The sequence below is a fragment of the Bactrocera neohumeralis genome, chromosome 6 (genome assembly GCF_024586455.1).
Source record: "Bactrocera neohumeralis isolate Rockhampton chromosome 6, APGP_CSIRO_Bneo_wtdbg2-racon-allhic-juicebox.fasta_v2, whole genome shotgun sequence".
In the NCBI taxonomy this organism is placed as follows: domain Eukaryota; kingdom Metazoa; phylum Arthropoda; class Insecta; order Diptera; family Tephritidae; genus Bactrocera; species Bactrocera neohumeralis.
In genome coordinates this window covers 14,568,501-14,586,070 of record NC_065923.1, presented here as the reverse complement: position 1 = coordinate 14,586,070, position 17,570 = coordinate 14,568,501, and the positions used below count along the sequence as shown (strand labels likewise).

Below are 17,570 nucleotides of genomic sequence, written 5' to 3'. Positions count from 1 at the left end.
ATATCACTCGAGAACTTATCTTAACTTGTATACACTCAGCTCTTTAAATAGTTATTTACAATGGCCCAACATTTTGAATCAAGCTTTTCAATTCGTAATTTATTAGCGAGCAATGACAACGCGAACCCAGCGCTGACACCACCACGATCTGATATATCGATGTCACCGAACGAATCGATGTCGTCTAACGAAGGGAACTCTGGAAGTCGGCCGAACTATACTTACAGTGCGTTGATAACCATGGCAATCCGTAGTAGTCCTGAGGGCAAACTGACTTTGAATGCTATACAGAACTGGATCAGTGAAAACTTCCCTTACTACCGAAAGGATGAACAGGGTTGGCAGAATCAGATAAGACAGACTCTAAGCACGAACATTTGCTTCTGCAAAATTCCACGAGCAATGAATGACCCTGGGCGTGGAAATTATTGGGCTATTAGCCCAGAAGGAGCACTTCAGGCCCAGCAGCCGGTTGTTGGCAGTGAGACGGTGATTGGAGCGATGGTGAATGGTGTACCGCATCCTCAGCTTCCAAATGCGGTGTACTTTCCCACACCACAAGAAGTACAGGGAGTTCATCAGCAACATGCTTGGTACCAATATCACCTGCATGAGTCGCAGCTCTTAGAGCAGCAACTAATGGTCCTGCGGCAACAGCAGATTCAAAAGCAGTACGACGAAGTGTATCAAAAATTTGTTTTCCACCAACAACAAATGGCGTTTCTAAGCTCTCAGCAAATATCAGCTTAGGCAGTGTCGGAAGAAAGTTCAATGGTGATTTTCGTATCACCAGCAACAAGCGATTCTACTACAGCGTATACCAAAAACAAATCTCTTCCTGATTTAAATATTAAAGTGATACTAATTTAAGAATTAAAAATATTATTAGTTAATAAAATTTGAACAAAACGAATTTTATAAAGTTTATTTATTTCATTAAAAATAACTTCTCCCAACGCTCGTTTATCTTCTTAGTAATTTATTGAACATCTCTAGCTTCTTGTTTGTTAATATGTTCTGTTATGATTTTCAAATGAGTTGAAGTTATCGCAATTTCCTGTTTGTAAATGTCCGATTTCAATATAAAATTTTATTTCTACATGACGAACTATATTTTGCGTATACTATACGAAATATATTTCATCGTTTTGCCGAATCAAGCTGAGTGAACATTAGTCCATTATCTTTTGATAGTTAGTTAGATTAAACAGGGATTTTAGTAGATCAGTAGCAAGAGAGGATATAAGAAATTAGCAATATGCATAAGAGAAATTGCACAAGAGTTTGTGCAATGTATGGCAAAGAAAGTTGATGTGTTGGTTTTCAATTTGGTTCAAATAATCTTGTTGGTCATTCATATTTATTATATTATTCTGCTATGCCCGCAGATTTTCTGTTTGGTTATAATTCTGCTCTCCAGTAATTATAACATTCGCATCAGCAAATTTTTTGTGGGCCTTACCCATCTTCTGTAAATCCGTATAATAGAGGGTTCAACTAAACAAAATAGAAAGTTTACTTATTTTCAAAAAAAAAATTCTATTTGATCTCGGATTTCTGACATTAGATTTTGTATATCTCTAAATTATTCCTTCCGCTGTCATCTTATCGGTCTTGAAACTTCAAGTAATGAACATTTTGAGCGTTTAATGAAAAAACAGAAATCTAATAAATGAGTGATTTTCCGGTAATTTGATAATACAGAAGTTGTTATAAATCCTTTTTGCCCTATAAGCAACTGAGATCATTTGGTTTATTAATATAAAAACTGAACTGAACTGAAACTGTAAATTAGCGCGGGTTGACCATGTGGTGTGAGTAACTTCAAAATATTTGTGGATCTCTATGAAGTTCGACACATTTATAACATATTTGTGAATAACAACTTAGACTCTTAGTACAGATACAGAGGAACATAAGAATTATTTGCCTTTTACCTTAGTAAACTTTCGTAACATAACAACAAGAATATAAATAGATAATAATCTGAGAGAACAAAGGAAAAACCGGAATATACCATTAAGTTCATTTTCATTTTCTCTCATTTTCTGCTATAACTAATATCTGTGCAAATATTATAAGCATCTCATTTCCTTTTCCAGATTATGCTTAACTTTATTGAAAGCAACAATTTATACATACAATATTAATGTAATTCTTTCTTAAACTATACATATTTACAATTAAATATTTACAAAATAAATTTTAAACTTTGAAAATCCCTTACGATCATAAAAAAGTTAGCTCAAACTGGAACATTCTGGGCCGCCAGAAATGCGATTTGTTGTTGGTGGAAGGCAAGTTTTTGATAGACTTCCTGATACTGCTGTTGAAAGTGCTGTTGTTGCAGGACTACTAGTTGTTGCTGTAGAAATTGCGTTTGCTGCAGGTGATACTGGTACCAGGCATGCTGTTCCTGTAGCGCCTGAGCCAGCATGGTCTGATGAGCACTGTGTACCCCATGCGGCGTGGGGAAGTAAACAGCATTTGGAAACTGAGGATGCGGTACACCATTCACCATCGCCCCAAGTACTGTCTCACTGCTGGCAGCAACAGGAGTTCGAAGTGCTCCTACTTCTGGACTAATGACCCAATAATGTCCTCGCCCTGGATCGCTCATAGGTCGTGGAGTTTTCTGGAAACATGAGTTGGTGCTCAGTGTCTGTCTTATCTGATTCTGCCAGCCCTGGTCATCCTTTCGGTAATAAGGGAAGTTGTCACTGATCCAGTTCTGTATAGCACTCAAAGTCAGTTTCTTTTCAGGACTACTGCGAATTGCCATGGATACCAACGCACTGTACGTATAGTTGGGTCGACCTCCACACATATTTTCGTTAGGTGATATGGATCTATCAGATAGTGGAGGTGTCAGCGCTGGATTAGTACCATCACTGTTCGCTAATAAACTGCGAATCGAGAAGTTTGATTCCAAATGTTGGGCCATTGCGGATAACAATTTAGAAAGTGTAAATTGAATTTTCCAGTGATAGTCTGTGTGAAAGCCAACAGATGACTGATGACTTTTGTTTCAGAAATTTTCGTTTTTATACTCTAAGTCATTTTTGTGTTGCAAAGAACTTGACTATGTCAAACTTATGTCAGAAGTGCGATCATAAAATCAAGGTCAGAAAAAGGGATTATTGCTGTTATAACCAATATAAAAGAATGTCGAAAAGTCATACATTTTTAAATCTGGTCTCGAAAGAGTCATCAAGTTTGAAGTCAATAGAAGATAGCCGTATATATCTTAAAAAAGATGCCTGAAAAAAATTTCAAAATGTAATTTCAGGTAAACCGACGATCTTTAGAAGAATCAGACGCTAGAGTATTAAGTTAACCTTTTTTATTGTTGTTGTGAAAAATAAGCAGGTAGAAGAATTATGCTTACATTTGGGTTATGTTAAATCCGAATCATTTCAGAGTGTGGTATGAATTCAAGGTAACCGAGTTTAGTGGTTATCCAGTAATATTTTGTGAAGATGGCTACGCTGTTTGCAGACCAAGGTCAATAGTTCAAAGTGACTGATGATTCATGAATATTTTAACGACTAATTTAGAATATGCTTTCGATTTGATGATTTAAGTTTACGTTTATATGTATTGCATTATTTCAAAATACCGTTCAATTGCAAATTTTTTTATAAGGTATTCACTAATTCAATAAAATCTGACCAGAGTGCAGTCAGCACTCAAATCAATGCGCTGTTAACTTTTTGATTTTCGTCTTTGATACAGCATAAAAAGGTTTGCAATCCTGCGTGTCCTATTCACCATTACCAAGCCCGATGTGGCCATATAATCAGGGTCATCGAAAAGGATATAGGCAGTTTCCACATATTATATCCACATGGTTGAAGCTTTCCGGTGGCATAAATATTGGAGAGTCTCATTTGTTCTTAGGCATCAGAAAGCAATAGAGTTTGAAGGCAGAGAAATAGTATGAATGTATTGCTCAGGTACAAGAACGTTGCCAAGCCAAATTAGTCTTTGAAATTTTATCAAAAGTTTTTTTACGCTATTAAAACTTTACGGTTAATCATTTAGTTATGCAAACTAAATATTACTTGCTGATCGCCACGTTGAACTTTTGCCACCAAATGCAAGTGTTATTCATCAGATTTGTCTGTTATTTCTATTAAAAAATGATGTATTAGTGCGGCACTATCTGATCTTAATCAGCCTTGTTCTGCTACTTGCGATGGCATTTTTAAACCTTTCTATAGTTAGAAGGATATAAGGACATCAACTTTTTATGACAATAATGGTGTCTAGGATAGTGTCGGATCAATAGCTCCTCAAGCGCCCTTTACTCAATTTGGGAATTTTCAAACTTGCGGTTGAGTTGATACCATCTATGTAAATCGAACAATATGTAAAATATCATTTAGGAAATTATGCCGATGCATAATCATGGGTAAATCTTTATTACGGATTACATCTATCACATTTTGAGCAGTTTCCACAAAATTGTTTTGGAAAACATTTTTGAGCACATAATTACAACGCTGGCAAAAGCACACACAATCGCCTCAAGACATTTTTAGTCCAATTATACTCTATGTAGGAGTTTTCGATGCATCTTACTTTTATTATTTGTGATTTTTTATTGAAATTATCATGACATGACGGCATAAGTTGCCTTTCCTAAAACTCTGATAAGGGTTATATATTATTAATTTTCAGGGAATTGAATCGGATGTTAGGTCCGTCCGTCTGTCCCATTTTCGCAATGAAGATGGAATAAATTTAAATTGTCTGATGAAATCTTTCGACATATTCATTAAGAATTAAGTTTCCTTAATCAAAAACTGCCATTTGCCCAACAAAATATCGAAAACCTTAAATTCATGTTTTTTTCATTGCCTTTTTATAGACATAAAATGTTAATTTGGCACAAAGGTCGCATTATGTCGTCATATTTTTTTAAATCGCGTGGCCCCGAATAATCAAGCCGAAAAACATTACTGATGTCCCTTCACGAAAATCGTTTTGATTCACGATTTCATATAAGTTCAAATAATGATAAAAAGAGCTTTCGTCAAAAATTTAATCGAAATGGACCAAGAAGCATATCTCAGGAGTTGACCGATTTCAAGAAAATTCGGTATATAATGTTTTCTTAACACCCTGATATGTGGCTGAAATCCGTTCAACAACCACGCCTTCTTCCAATATAAAGCTATTTTGAATTCCATCTGATGCCTTCTTTGTATAATACGAGTATAAACATTAGGAACCAAGCGGAATAAAACTTTACACAAATACGGTATTTGAAAAATATGTAAATGACGGATAATTAAATCTCGATTATCACTTTATCATGCGAGAGTATAAAATGTTCGGTGACACCCGAACTTAGCCCTTCCATTTACTTGTTTTTTATTGAAATTATCATGACATGACGGCATAGGCCTTTCCCCCTTCTCATATAATCGACTTATTATTAATTTTCAGGAATTGAATCTTTGAGGACAAATATTGTTTACCATTTTAAAAGCCGAATGAAGATGGAATAAATTTAAATTGTCTAACGAAATCTTTCCAAGACATATATCATCCTTTCCCCAGTTAATTCATGTTGAAAATTGGAAAGAAAACTTTGGCGATTTAATTCCATTTTTAGCCGAGATAAATATATTAAGTTGGTAAAAACAACACAAGTTCCACAAGGGTTTCAAAAAAAAATTGTGTAATAGCGAATTTTCTCAGTTATTAACATTTTGCTGACCTTGATTAGCAACTTTCTCTATGAGGTTGTTACCAAACGAATGGTTTTATAGTTTATAAATTGATCTTGGGTCAAAAAACAAACTGAACTGAAGTTTGAACACGTTCAATCACTTTCGGATTGAATGACCAGTGCTGATTTCTTCCATGTTAGCCTCTTGGTGGTATTCCATCATTTTAGCAGCTTGATTAACAACATTTTTGGTTTCTGTTCCGGTGCGTAAATGTACATAGAAGATGGTTTTTCAACTCGTGAGCACGCCACGCATATCTGGCCTTATGAAAAATATGGAATTTCCAGATGTATGCCAAACACTTCTAGCGACTACCCTTGTGTCCTGTTGATTGTCATCGCAGATGCAACTTTCCCTGGAAACTGAATACGCTTGAACTAAAATGGCAAAACGTACGATGTAAAATGTCTTCGGCAATGCCACTTTTGTTCGTATTCCATAATTGACGCGGATTGGAAGGCTAATGCGTTGAAATGATCATCGCGAAAAGTGTGCGAACTTCAGTGGAAGCGAAGTATGTAGCTATCGCATCGTCCATCGTTTGAGCATCTAACCGCACCATATACATATGTACATATACTTTGCTTCAAGATAAAGTGGTTTCAAATTTCATTTCATGCAATGGTTTAGATTTGCAGCGAATAGACAAAAAAAATTTTCGTGCTGTGACATCGTAACGACGATCGCTTGCTAACGGTTGTTTGACTAAAACTAAAAGAGTCGATATAGGGTTATATATCCAAAGTAATCACGTACATATGTCATCCGGATGTCTTCTGTCCGTCCGTCCGTCATATTCTTTGTGCTGTCCGTGTAAGCTGATGGTAAAAATTGAGATATCTTGATGAAACTTGGTACACGTATTTCTTGGCTCCATAAGAAGGTTAAGTTCGAAGACAAAATCGGCCCACTTCGCCCACAAAATGGCATTGAAACGAAAATTATAAAGTGTCATTATCACTTTGTAAAAAAAGATATTAAAGTGAAATTTCACAAAGGATCGCATTGAATAATTTGGACGCAATTTTTTTAAAATTTGGCCCCGCCCCTACTAAGTTTTTTGAATATCTCGGAAACTACTATAGCTATGTCAACCAAAGTCTACAACGTTTTCTTCAGGAATTTCATAACAGTTTAAAAATGGAAGAAATCGGATTTATACAAAAAAATCACTAAAATTGCGTTAAACAAAACAAAAAATGTCAGAAACACTAAATTTTACGGAAGAAGTGGCAGAAAAGCTGCACCCATTCTTTTTGAAAATTTGTGACCAAGAACCATATCTAGGTCTAGACCGGTCAATGAAATTCGGTATATAATATTTTCTAAATTTTTGTACGAAATATTTTTACAAACCATCAATATAAAGCTATTTTGAATTCCATCTGATGCCTTCTTTGTATAATACGAGTATAAACATTAGGAACCAATGATGATAGCGGAATAAAACTTTACAAAAATACGGTATTTGAAAAATATGTAAATGACGTATTATGAAATCTCGATTATCACTTTACCATGCGAGAGTATAAAATGTTCGGTGACACGAAAAGCCCTTCCTTACTTTTTTATATAAGATTTGAAGAATAAAGATCAAGCTCACATCAATAAACATAAACTCCTGAGCCAGAGAATTCCAAGGAAAACTGCTTTAAAACCAAAGCAACGAAATCAAAGTTAAATATTTATCAGTTATAAAGCCAGTAATTACACTGGCCAGAAAAATCTCCAGCCAAGGGGTTATAATAAGCATTGTAGTCGCGTTGACTCTGTGCGATCAAAGGGACGATGTCGTCAGTGCCGATTTGTTTCGTAAAATCCACCGCAAGTGTGGGATCGCGAAAAACAAAACAAAGGATTTGACTACACTCACGTAACAAAACAAAGCAACGCGTTAGCTGCCGAAAGCCACTTAATTGCTTTCTTGGGTAAGGCCTCAGGTAAAACATACATAAGTTGAGTCTTTTAACATAAACTGGTGACTTTAAGGTCCATTGTTCCTCACTTGCATCATTCTTTTGTTTTCAACGCGAGATAAAGGTTGGTTGACTTTTGATAAGGGATGGGATTAGCTATACTAAACAGGTATAAGTTCACTCGCTCTAGCGTTGGTAAGATCGTCAGGCAGGTCTCTTTTTAACAATAGAAAAAACGACTTAGTATAAATCTGCCGTTATTATCGCTGCTATCTTGTTACAAGTCTCTTTAAGTACCTATAATCCAGTTGAAGGCTAGATAATCCTGTAACAATAAAACAATACAATCAAATGCGCTGAATTTTTGCGAAACACGTGGTCCGGTTAAGTGACGATATTTTGCGTAAGAGAAACTTTGCGTCAGCTGAAATCATGTTTATTCGTCATTGTTCGCCTTTATTCGTATACTTGTGGTGCTTATCAGGTCAAAAGATAAGAAACAATACAAGATATGATAGTAAAAGTGGACTACTTGATGGCCTTCGAGATAATCTGCCACATGTTTTATGGGGTTTTCCAACAATTATCCTTTGCGTGAACTTGAACTAGGAACATTACAGCTAATATTGGTTTCACACAACAATGATTTTCTGTGAACTACTTGTAGCTGTGTACGACAATGACAATATTTTCTTCGGTTTAAGAACTCGCAATGTTTTAGATATAAAGCTGTGGCGGAATTCGAGAGACTAACTTAAACCACTTCACTCAAAGTGCCTATCAATTCTAATATTTAAATTCATTTTCAATCCTCTCCCTCTAAAAATAGGAAATCGAGTATTGTGAAACTTTTGACAGTTTTTTATACTTTTATATTTGGATATGAGATAATATTGATAATATCGGGGACAAAACCGCAGAGCTTTTAAAGAGACTCCATGTATTTGAGACAAATTATTTAATCTAAAAGTTTTTTTTTTACTAATATATTAGGACAGTTTCATAGTATCCGATGGAAATGTGGTGAAAATGCACGAAAAATAAGCTGGGCTGAAAAATTCGTAGGACAACCTGGAAAAGTTTTTTTTGTTGTATATTTTACTATTCAATAAAATTATCTTCGATAGCAATAAAATTATTATAGTGGTAAAAGAATTTTTGAACACCATTTTTATAATACATTGCCGTAAACCTCAAAACCTCAGTTTCAACGGTGAAGAGGTCTCATTCAATAATTTTCCAGCGAGCATTCTCTTAAGATCTGAGAACAGGAAATGGCCACGGGGCCAGATCTGAAGAACAGGATTGATGCAGAAGCGATTCAAAGCCCACTTCCGTCAATTTTAACTTGGAATTCATTGATTTTTGACACGGCGCGTTATCTTGATGAAACACTCCAATAATGTAATGAAATAATCGAGATAGTCGATGAATATTATACCAATATGAACATCCCAAAATACTGATCCTATAACATAGCCAACCATCTTTTGTGTCTTTCCACACTTTGAGGTCGGAGCAGCATGTGGAGTTCGCTTCGCTGATGGTCGGCTGGACTTCAAAATGAAATGATGGAGGCATGTTTGTTGCAATTTCACATCTCAACGCAAAAATTCGGTTTTATTAGGATAGAAATGCTTCAAACGCACCTCAGAATCATCAATCCGTTGATGGTTTTGTTGGATTGTGAAGTCTCTTGGCTCCCACTTTGCAAAGAGCTTTCGCATACCTAAATATCACTCACAATATAACCAACACATTCCTTGGATATCTTCGGAGTCTCACCCATCTCTGCCAACTTCACTTTACGGGTTTTATTGGTTTTATTGTGGAAACTTTTTTGATGTTTTCGTCGATCCAAGTCTCTTTAGCACATGAACCCACTTGTTACAGAAATGCTACGGAGCATTTAATGCGGATCTTCACGATCGATGCCAAGTCAGACAATTTTCTTGGAAAAGGGGTTTATATTTTCTGTGCTTTCAAATTTCTTTTCTGCTCTACCAAACGACGAACTTGGGTCATTAAAGCAGCGACTTTAGAAGGAGATGATATAAGTAAGCAGGTAAAGAAATTACAGAAGCTTAACTTGAACGCCGAATATATTAAGAAAAAAACATATTTCAAATATAACAAATACCATATATGATCAATGTTACATAAACTTGAATCATCGCAAACCAATTGAGATTGATCCTGGAAATTTAACTTTAGCATAAGATGATCCCACACTTTTGATTTTAATGGGATAACGGCGTAGCCTTGAAAACTAACCGGATGACCGCTAGACCACAGCAGAAACGAATCTGAACAACCATTTATCAGTGCAAGTGCCATTCTTCTACCTGTTTTTTATTCAAAGCAATTAAAGAGGTTATCTTAGTGTGCTAGAATCTAAACTACGTCTGCGTATCTCTTTTACCTGGCCTGCATTTTTTAAAGTAGTCTATAAATATTTTTTTGTATTGTTTTTAAATTCTATTGTTCTAACGAACTTTACACTCCAGAAGATCTGACTTTTCAAAGTCCCTTAACATCAGTTATGTCAGTTATAATCCTTTTTCTTGACCTTGATTTTATGAACGCACTTTTGGCACTTTGAATTAGTCAAACTCTTTCCAAAACAGAAATGGCTTAGGGTATAAAAATGAAAAGTCTCACAGCAAAAGTCATCAGTCACCTTTTGGCTTCCACACAGAACTTCTCTCGATAACTTATCTTAACTGGTATTCATTCAGCACTCTAAAGAATTATCCACAATGGCCCAACATTTTGAATCTAGCTTCTCGATTCGCAATTTGTTAGCGAACGATGACGGCACCAACCCAGCGCTGACACCACCACGATCTGATGCATCCATGTCACCGAACGAATCGATGTCATCTAACGCAGAGAACTGCGGAAGACGGCCCAACTATACGTACAATGCTTTGATAACCATGGCAGTCCGTAGCAGTCCTGAGGGCAAACTGACATTGAGTGCTATACAGAACTGGATCAGTGAAAACTTCCCTTACTACCGGAAAGATGAGCAGGGCTGGCAGAATCAGATCAGGCAGACACTGAGCACGAACACTTGCTTCTGCAAAATTCCACGAGCTATAAATGACCCTGGGCGTGGAAATTATTGGGCACTTCAGGCCCAGCAGCCGGTAGTTGGCAGTGAAACGGTGATTGGAGCGATGGTGAATGGTGTACTGCATCCTCAGGTTCCAAATGCGGTGTACTTTCCCACACCACAGGAAGTACAGGGAGCTCATCAGCAACATGCTTGGTACCAATATCACCTGCATGAGTCGCAGCTTTTGGAGCAGCAATTAATGGTCCTGCGGCAACAGCATATCAAACAGCAGTACGAAGAGCTATATAAAAAATTTGTTTTCCACCAACAACAAATGGCGTTTCTAAGCGCTCAGCAAATATCAGCTTAAGCAGTATTTTATCTACGCTGTCGGAAGGAAGTTCAGTAGTATAACGGTAACCACAGCAGCAATATATTGAGCAGCGTTACGATGAAGTACGCCAAAAAAAGTTTCTATCTAATTCAAATAGTTTGTGATATTAGTGTAAGAATTATAGCATATATAAGTTAATAAAATCATAAACATTACTTCTATTATTAAAATATGTTATTAACTTCTTAGTAATTGAACACCGCAAGCTTCAGCTTTGGTAATATATTCTGCGATGATTTTCTCGGGCTGTGATATGGTTTTTGGTCACTTGTAGCTGGTAACAACACGTCTTATGGTCTTTTCACTTAGATTCTGTGACGTGGTAAATCTAAAAGTCTCAAACTCTTGTGAGGAAAGAAACAGAGTTGAAATCTCACAATTTTTGATAAAGCCATTTTAAGCAGCGAATATTATGTTTTCATATGTTAAATACGAACAGAACCGTAGGAGAAAAGGAAACACTTAAATTTAGCTCTCAAGAATAAGAAATCTCAATGTGTTCAGCAGCATCGAAAGTTCTTTATTCCAGAAAGTGCTTAAACAATACTTCGAATTAGTGTAGACTTTGTATATTTCTAAATTCTACTTTCCGATCTCATTTTATCTATTTTGAAGCCTGAAGAATTGAACATTTTGGTCGTTTAATGAAAAAAATGAAATCCAATAAATGAGTGTTTTGCTGGCAATTTGATAATATGCAACTTCTGAAATGTTATTCGACTAATCAGTATAAATCCTTTTTTGCTTATTAAGTAACAAAGGCGATTTTTTTTTATTAAGATAGGCGCATACAAGTAAATATGAAAACATAAAAACAGTAAATTAAATGCGGGTGGTCTGAGCACAACAACAAGAATGTGTACAATAATCTGTGACAACAATGGAAAACCCGATGAAGAGGGCTGGCAGAATCAGATAAGACAGAGACTGACCACGAACTCGTGTTTCCTGAAGGTTGACAGATCGCGCATATATTTGGCATAGTAATTAAGGACAGTCCTACCAACTTACTAAAGCACATTTTATACAAATATCATTTACTTGGGGAATTTACTTAAATTTTCCGGGTGCTTTATTGCCATAATGTATGCCGGTAGTCATCCGTGATCCTGATGCAATAAGAGGAACTGATATTAGTCGCCTAGAACAATTTATAGCAGGTTTAAAGTATTTTGTCGACTCTTAAAAGCCCTTGCTATTAATTCATAGCAGTACTTAGATATCACAATAAACCGGTGTCTTTGTTGTCACAGTGGGAGTCATTTTGAATCGACCAATTTACCTAACTCAACCTTGGGCTTAATTAATGCATTTGGTTGGGAAGAGGTAATAAAAGAGAGTGTAGAGCACAAGAGACATAGCCGTCCATAGCTCCATTGAACTAGTGTTAAACTCAAAGTCAGTTTATCGAAATTCAAAAAAAAACTTTTTATATAAGTTTTTCTCAATTGATTTTTTCTAATGCAATGTTAAAGTCGATAATTCCGAAAGGGGGTAACTGTGGTCTTACCATACCATACCAATAAAATACCTACCACTTCGTAAACTTCAAAACGAGAAGCCGCCATTTTTTAAATTATATCACATTTTATTAAATTAAAATATTACTAAAACCTATATTATAATACTTCAACTAATATTACACGCTATTTAATAGAGCACCTAAATTAAGTAGGAACCTGCTGGCCTGTCAATATAGCAATTTGCTGCTGGTGGAAGATCAGCCTTAGATATGTTTCGTCGTAAGGCTGCTGAAGTTGTTGTTGTTGCAGTTGTAGTAGTTGTTGTTGCAGCATATGCGCTTGTTGTTGATGGAACTGCCACACCTGCTGCCCATGCATTGCCCGCTGTGTTGCATCTATTTCTTGCGGTGTGGGGAAATAGACTGCGTTCGGCAACTCGGGATGAGGTACGCCCGTAAGTAAGGGCCCAAATGCAGTTCCATTGCCAGCAATACCACCTGCTGCCAGTTCTGGACTCACAGTCCAATAGTTACCACGTCCGGGGTCGCCCAAAGGTCGTGGTACCTTCAGGAAATGTGAGTTCGTGCTCAGTGTCTGTCTTATCTGATTCTGCCAGCCCTGCTCATCTTTTCGGTAGTAAGGGAAGTTTTGACTAATCCAGTTCTGTATAGCACTCAATGTCAGTTTACCGTCAGGACTGCTGCGAATCGCCATTGTCACCAAATCGCTATATGTATAGTTGGGACGATTTCCGCAGTTTCCTTCGTTGGACGACATCGATTCGTTCGATGACATGGATATATCAGATGGTGGTGGTGTTAGCGCTGGGTTGGTGCCGTCATCGTTCGCTAACAAATTACGAATCGAGAAGCTTGATTCTAAATGTTGGGCCATTGTGGATAGCTGTTTGGAGAGCTGAGTGGTTATGAGCTAAATAAAATCTGAAGTGATATTCTGTGTGAAAGTCAAAAGATGACTGATGACTTTTGCTTTACAAAATTTCCTTTTTATACTCTAAAGCATTTCTTTGCTGCAAAGAATTGGGTTAAGTCAGACTTATGGCCAAAGTGCGGGAAGAAAATCAAGGTCACTAAAAGGGATTTAAGCTAACACAACCTATAAAACCGAAGTCAAAAGTCTCACTTTCTAAAGTCTAGTGACGCTAGAGCAATGTAATTTAAAAACAAAAGAAGACCGACTACCATAGATAGACCTTCTAAAAAATATCTTTAAAAGAGTTTAAAAATGTCATCTCAGGTAAAACAGCGACACCGAGTCATAATGCTCTGAATAACGGGCAGGTAGAAGAATGGCGCTTATATCTTAGTAGTGGATTTGCGGTAGCTTCTTAGTGTGGTAAATGCTCAACTTAGCCGACCTTAGTGGTTATTCAGTAATATATACTTTTCAAGGTCGATGAAGTTTTAATGTTTAAAAGAAGCTTGGCTCTTAAGAATAAAAGACTTTGAAGCACAGACAATATAAAACATTTTTCTACAGAAATCATTTAGAGTAGCATTGATCTTATACCTGTTATAAGCTAGCTTTTGTTTTCAGAATGTATTGTTCTAAAATAATTTTTATCCTCCACTTATGAAGTATGGTGATCTCTGAACAAACGACACCACCAGTTTTAACCTCCGTACCAACCACGCATGGGAAATATTTGTCCTCGAATCCAGAACTAGCAGCTGGTGGTATTAGTAATCTTGGTAATAGAACCGAGCTTGAGCCGTGGATTAGAAGCGCACCATAATGCAATATATTTTAATCTGATATTATGGGATGGGGTTGTTTTCAGTGAGCATTGCAGGGCCCATATATAAATTTCTTGTATGAAAATAAATAGTATGGTTTATGACTGATTATTAAAAAATACTTTCTTCTTACCATATTTCCATTTGTGCACCGGAAATGGGGCATATGGACCAATTTTTTCATATAATCTGATGTAATATTGGTTTTATTGTTCCCACAATTGTATAATACCACGTCAAACTTATAGTATATGAAAAGTGTGGCGGTGTACCTGATGCAACCAGTACAGTAGCATGAACATCTCGCTGAAGCACAATGCCACAAAGTCAAAAAATCCTTGAAATAAGTATATTATCCGCCGCAACCGTATAATTGAACCGAATGAACAAAGGAGTTTGAGTACGGGTACATATTTCCATACCTACATAGGTAGGCCTTAAGGTCCAATGTTTTGAGCATGCAAGTTTAAAATATTAGCTTAGTGAAATGCTTAAAAGTAACTGTGGGTTTTTTCATGCTGAGAGAAATCAATGCGAAGGGTTAGAAGACATGCTAAGCTTAAGCATTAGGCACTGACTTGAATATTTATACGTCAGAGCTGCAGAGTATAATTGATGAAGTGGTAAGGAATCTGATAGCAGAGTATCAAGATCATTAATATTATATATTTTAATATATTTTTTTCATATGTAAACACTTACTTAATTTTGTATAATGACTCTGTTCTCTACCTTTTCAATGCTCTAATAAACTACGAACGAGGTCATTAAATCAGTGACTCTAGAAAGGAAGAATATTGATGAGTAGGTATAAAGTTGATAAGGGCTTACCTTCAACACCGGCTGCACTGAGCTTTCACATGCCTTTAAAATATTAACTTAAGTTAGCCTAAACTACCACATGGTTTGAAGTAAAAGCATGGTCTTTGAAATTTTATAAAAAGTAGGTCTTACAATATTGCACTTCATGGGATACCGCGAGTATGAGTTATGTAAAAATATTTCTAGATTTATATAAAGTTCGACGAACTGAGTTAAGCTTTCTAAATACCTTATATATATTTATTTGCAAAAACAAATGTGTGAAATCTATGCATAAATTTTTTCACAGAAAATATAATTAAGTTGAAAAAGTTGGATGAGGAAACTACTCGCCAAAAGTCTGTGCCAGTTGCAATTGAGAGCACTGGTTAAGATATTGCGGGACCTCAATAAATGAGCGCCAGCCCATCATTATATACATAACTACGCTTTAATTGAAAGTGAATTAATCAGGAACTCTACTCCTAGCTGGTCGAAAAATTATTTAGGTAGCATTGATATATAAGGTTGCACGACACGACAGCCTATAAAGTAATATGTATTTTTAAAGGGAAGCACGCGTACTTTTCGATTTGTTTTTTGCTACCGTTACAACACTTTGGAACCATCCATCATCCGAGAGGCTTCTTAATATATTACATATATATATAAAATAAACAATCAATTGTTTCCGGAAGAATAACTGATTTTGATGGACCTTGACGAAATTTCATCTATCTACGTCCTCGATCATATTTACCATACCATCGATAAAGAGCTTCGCCGTCAAGACTTTTATTAAGTCCATCGATGCATTGCTGCTCAAATAATAATCCACGCAGAAAGTTGTAAAAATAATCGCGTTCAGTATTAAGTTAAAAGGCAACCTACGTAAGATGTAAAAAACGATTTCGCAATGATCTGTTTTCAGATGAAAGCAATAAAAATCATTATTCCTATATAACTGTAGAATGAAAAGGAATGTTCGTCTGAAAATTGAGGAAGAAAAATTTAGAATTTGCGTTACTTTACTTTTAAAATACCGATTATCCAAAAATTATAAATAACATAAATTTCACAAGGGTTCACAATGCTTTAATCAGCCCTGCTTTGCACTTTGCCGATATTTTTGAAAATTGTAGAACCAATAAAGCTCAAAAATTGTTAGCATATAACACATAACTAACATTATTAATACCTCTAAAATATATACCAAAGCTCACTTTTTTTGCTAACCGCACTGTGAACCTTTTAAGAACGCAAATAATTTCCAAACCACGGTAATTGTGATTGAGATGAATTTTCTTTCGCAATGTACTCAATTTATTATCCAAAAGACCTTTGAATTTATCTATCAAGCAGTCATTATAAAAAGGTTATAAAATCGGTAATTACAGTGGCCAGAAAAATCACCAGCCAGGGTCATAACACGCACTGTTGTCGCGTTGACTTCGTGAGACCATAGGGACGATGTCGGCATTGCTGACATGTTTCGTAAAATCCACCGCAAGTGAGGGATCGCGAAGAACAAAACAATGAGATTTGACTACAGTCACGTAACAGAATAAGGCAACGCGTAAGCTAGCGAAAGCCACTTAATTGCTTTTGACATAAAACAGGTCATTTAAGATCTATTGTTCCTCACTTGCATCATTCTTTTGTTTTCATCGCTAGGTAAAGGTTGGCTGACTTCTGCTAAGGGAAGGAGGTAGCTATAGAAAGCAGGTAGAAGCTGACGCACTCTAGTGTCGACAGCCAGGCCTCTTTTCAACAATAGAAAAAACGACTTAGTCTAAATCTGCCGTTATTATCGCTGCTATCTTGTTACAAGTCTCTTTAAGTAGCTATAATCCAGTTGAAGGCTAGATAATCCTGTAGCAATTAAACAATACAATCAAGTACGCCGAATTTTTGCGAAACACGTGGTCCGGTTAAGTGACGATATTTTGCGTAAGAGAAACTTTGCGTCAGCTGAAATCATGTTTATTCGTCATTGTTCGCCTTTGTTCGTATAATTGTGGTGCTTATCAGGTCAAAAGATACGAAACAATACAAGATTTGATAGTAAAAGTGGATTACTTGATTGCCTTCGTGATAATCTGCCACATGTTTTATGGGGTTTTCCAACAATTATCCTTTGCGTGAACTTGAACTAGGAACTAGATGGCGGAATTCGAGAGACTAACTTAAACCACTTCACTCAAAGTGCCTATCAATTCTAATATTCAAATTCATTTTCAAACCTCTCTCTCCAAAAATAAGAAATTGAGTTACAATTTAGGCAGTTTTTTATACTGTTATAATGTGATAATATCGAGGATAAAACCGCAGAGCTTTTAAAGAGACTCCATGTATTTGAGACAGATTATTTTATCTAAAAGTTTTTTTTTACTAATATATTAAGACAGTTTCATAGTATCCGATACCACATTTGAAA

General features: G+C 36.0%; 4 protein-coding genes across 4 annotated transcripts; 2 read left to right on the top strand and 2 right to left on the bottom strand.

Moving 5' to 3' along the window:
- Positions 1-240: 240 nt before the first annotated feature.
- On the top strand, positions 241-750 carry LOC126761750 (forkhead box protein D1-like). Its single transcript, XM_050478128.1, has one exon. The coding sequence runs from the start codon at positions 241-243 to the stop codon at positions 748-750; it is 510 nt and encodes a 169-aa protein (XP_050334085.1).
- A 1,495-nt stretch (positions 751-2,245) lies between these two features.
- On the bottom strand, positions 2,246-2,944 carry LOC126761749 (fork head domain transcription factor slp1-like). Its single transcript, XM_050478126.1, has one exon. It carries the CDS (start codon positions 2,942-2,944, stop codon positions 2,246-2,248), a length of 699 nt encoding a protein of 232 aa, XP_050334083.1.
- A 7,472-nt stretch (positions 2,945-10,416) lies between these two features.
- On the top strand, positions 10,417-11,088 carry LOC126761747 (forkhead box protein D1-like). Its single transcript, XM_050478124.1, has one exon. It carries the CDS (start codon positions 10,417-10,419, stop codon positions 11,086-11,088), a length of 672 nt encoding a protein of 223 aa, XP_050334081.1.
- Positions 11,089-12,779: 1,691 nt separating this feature from the next.
- LOC126761744 (forkhead box protein D1-like) lies at positions 12,780-13,469 on the bottom strand. The gene has a single exon (XM_050478120.1). The coding sequence runs from the start codon at positions 13,467-13,469 to the stop codon at positions 12,780-12,782; it is 690 nt and encodes a 229-aa protein (XP_050334077.1).
- Between the last annotated feature and the right edge of the window lie 4,101 nt (positions 13,470-17,570).

Bases quoted from the DNA above. Each gene is read 5' to 3' on its own strand.
- LOC126761747 (XM_050478124.1), top strand. From the start codon at position 10,417: ATGGCCCAACATTTTGAATCTAGCTTCTCGATTCGCAATTTGTTAGCG.
- LOC126761749 (XM_050478126.1), bottom strand. From the start codon at position 2,944: ATGGCCCAACATTTGGAATCAAACTTCTCGATTCGCAGTTTATTAGCG.
- LOC126761750 (XM_050478128.1), top strand. From the start codon at position 241: ATGGCAATCCGTAGTAGTCCTGAGGGCAAACTGACTTTGAATGCTATA.
- LOC126761744 (XM_050478120.1), bottom strand. From the start codon at position 13,469: ATGGCCCAACATTTAGAATCAAGCTTCTCGATTCGTAATTTGTTAGCG.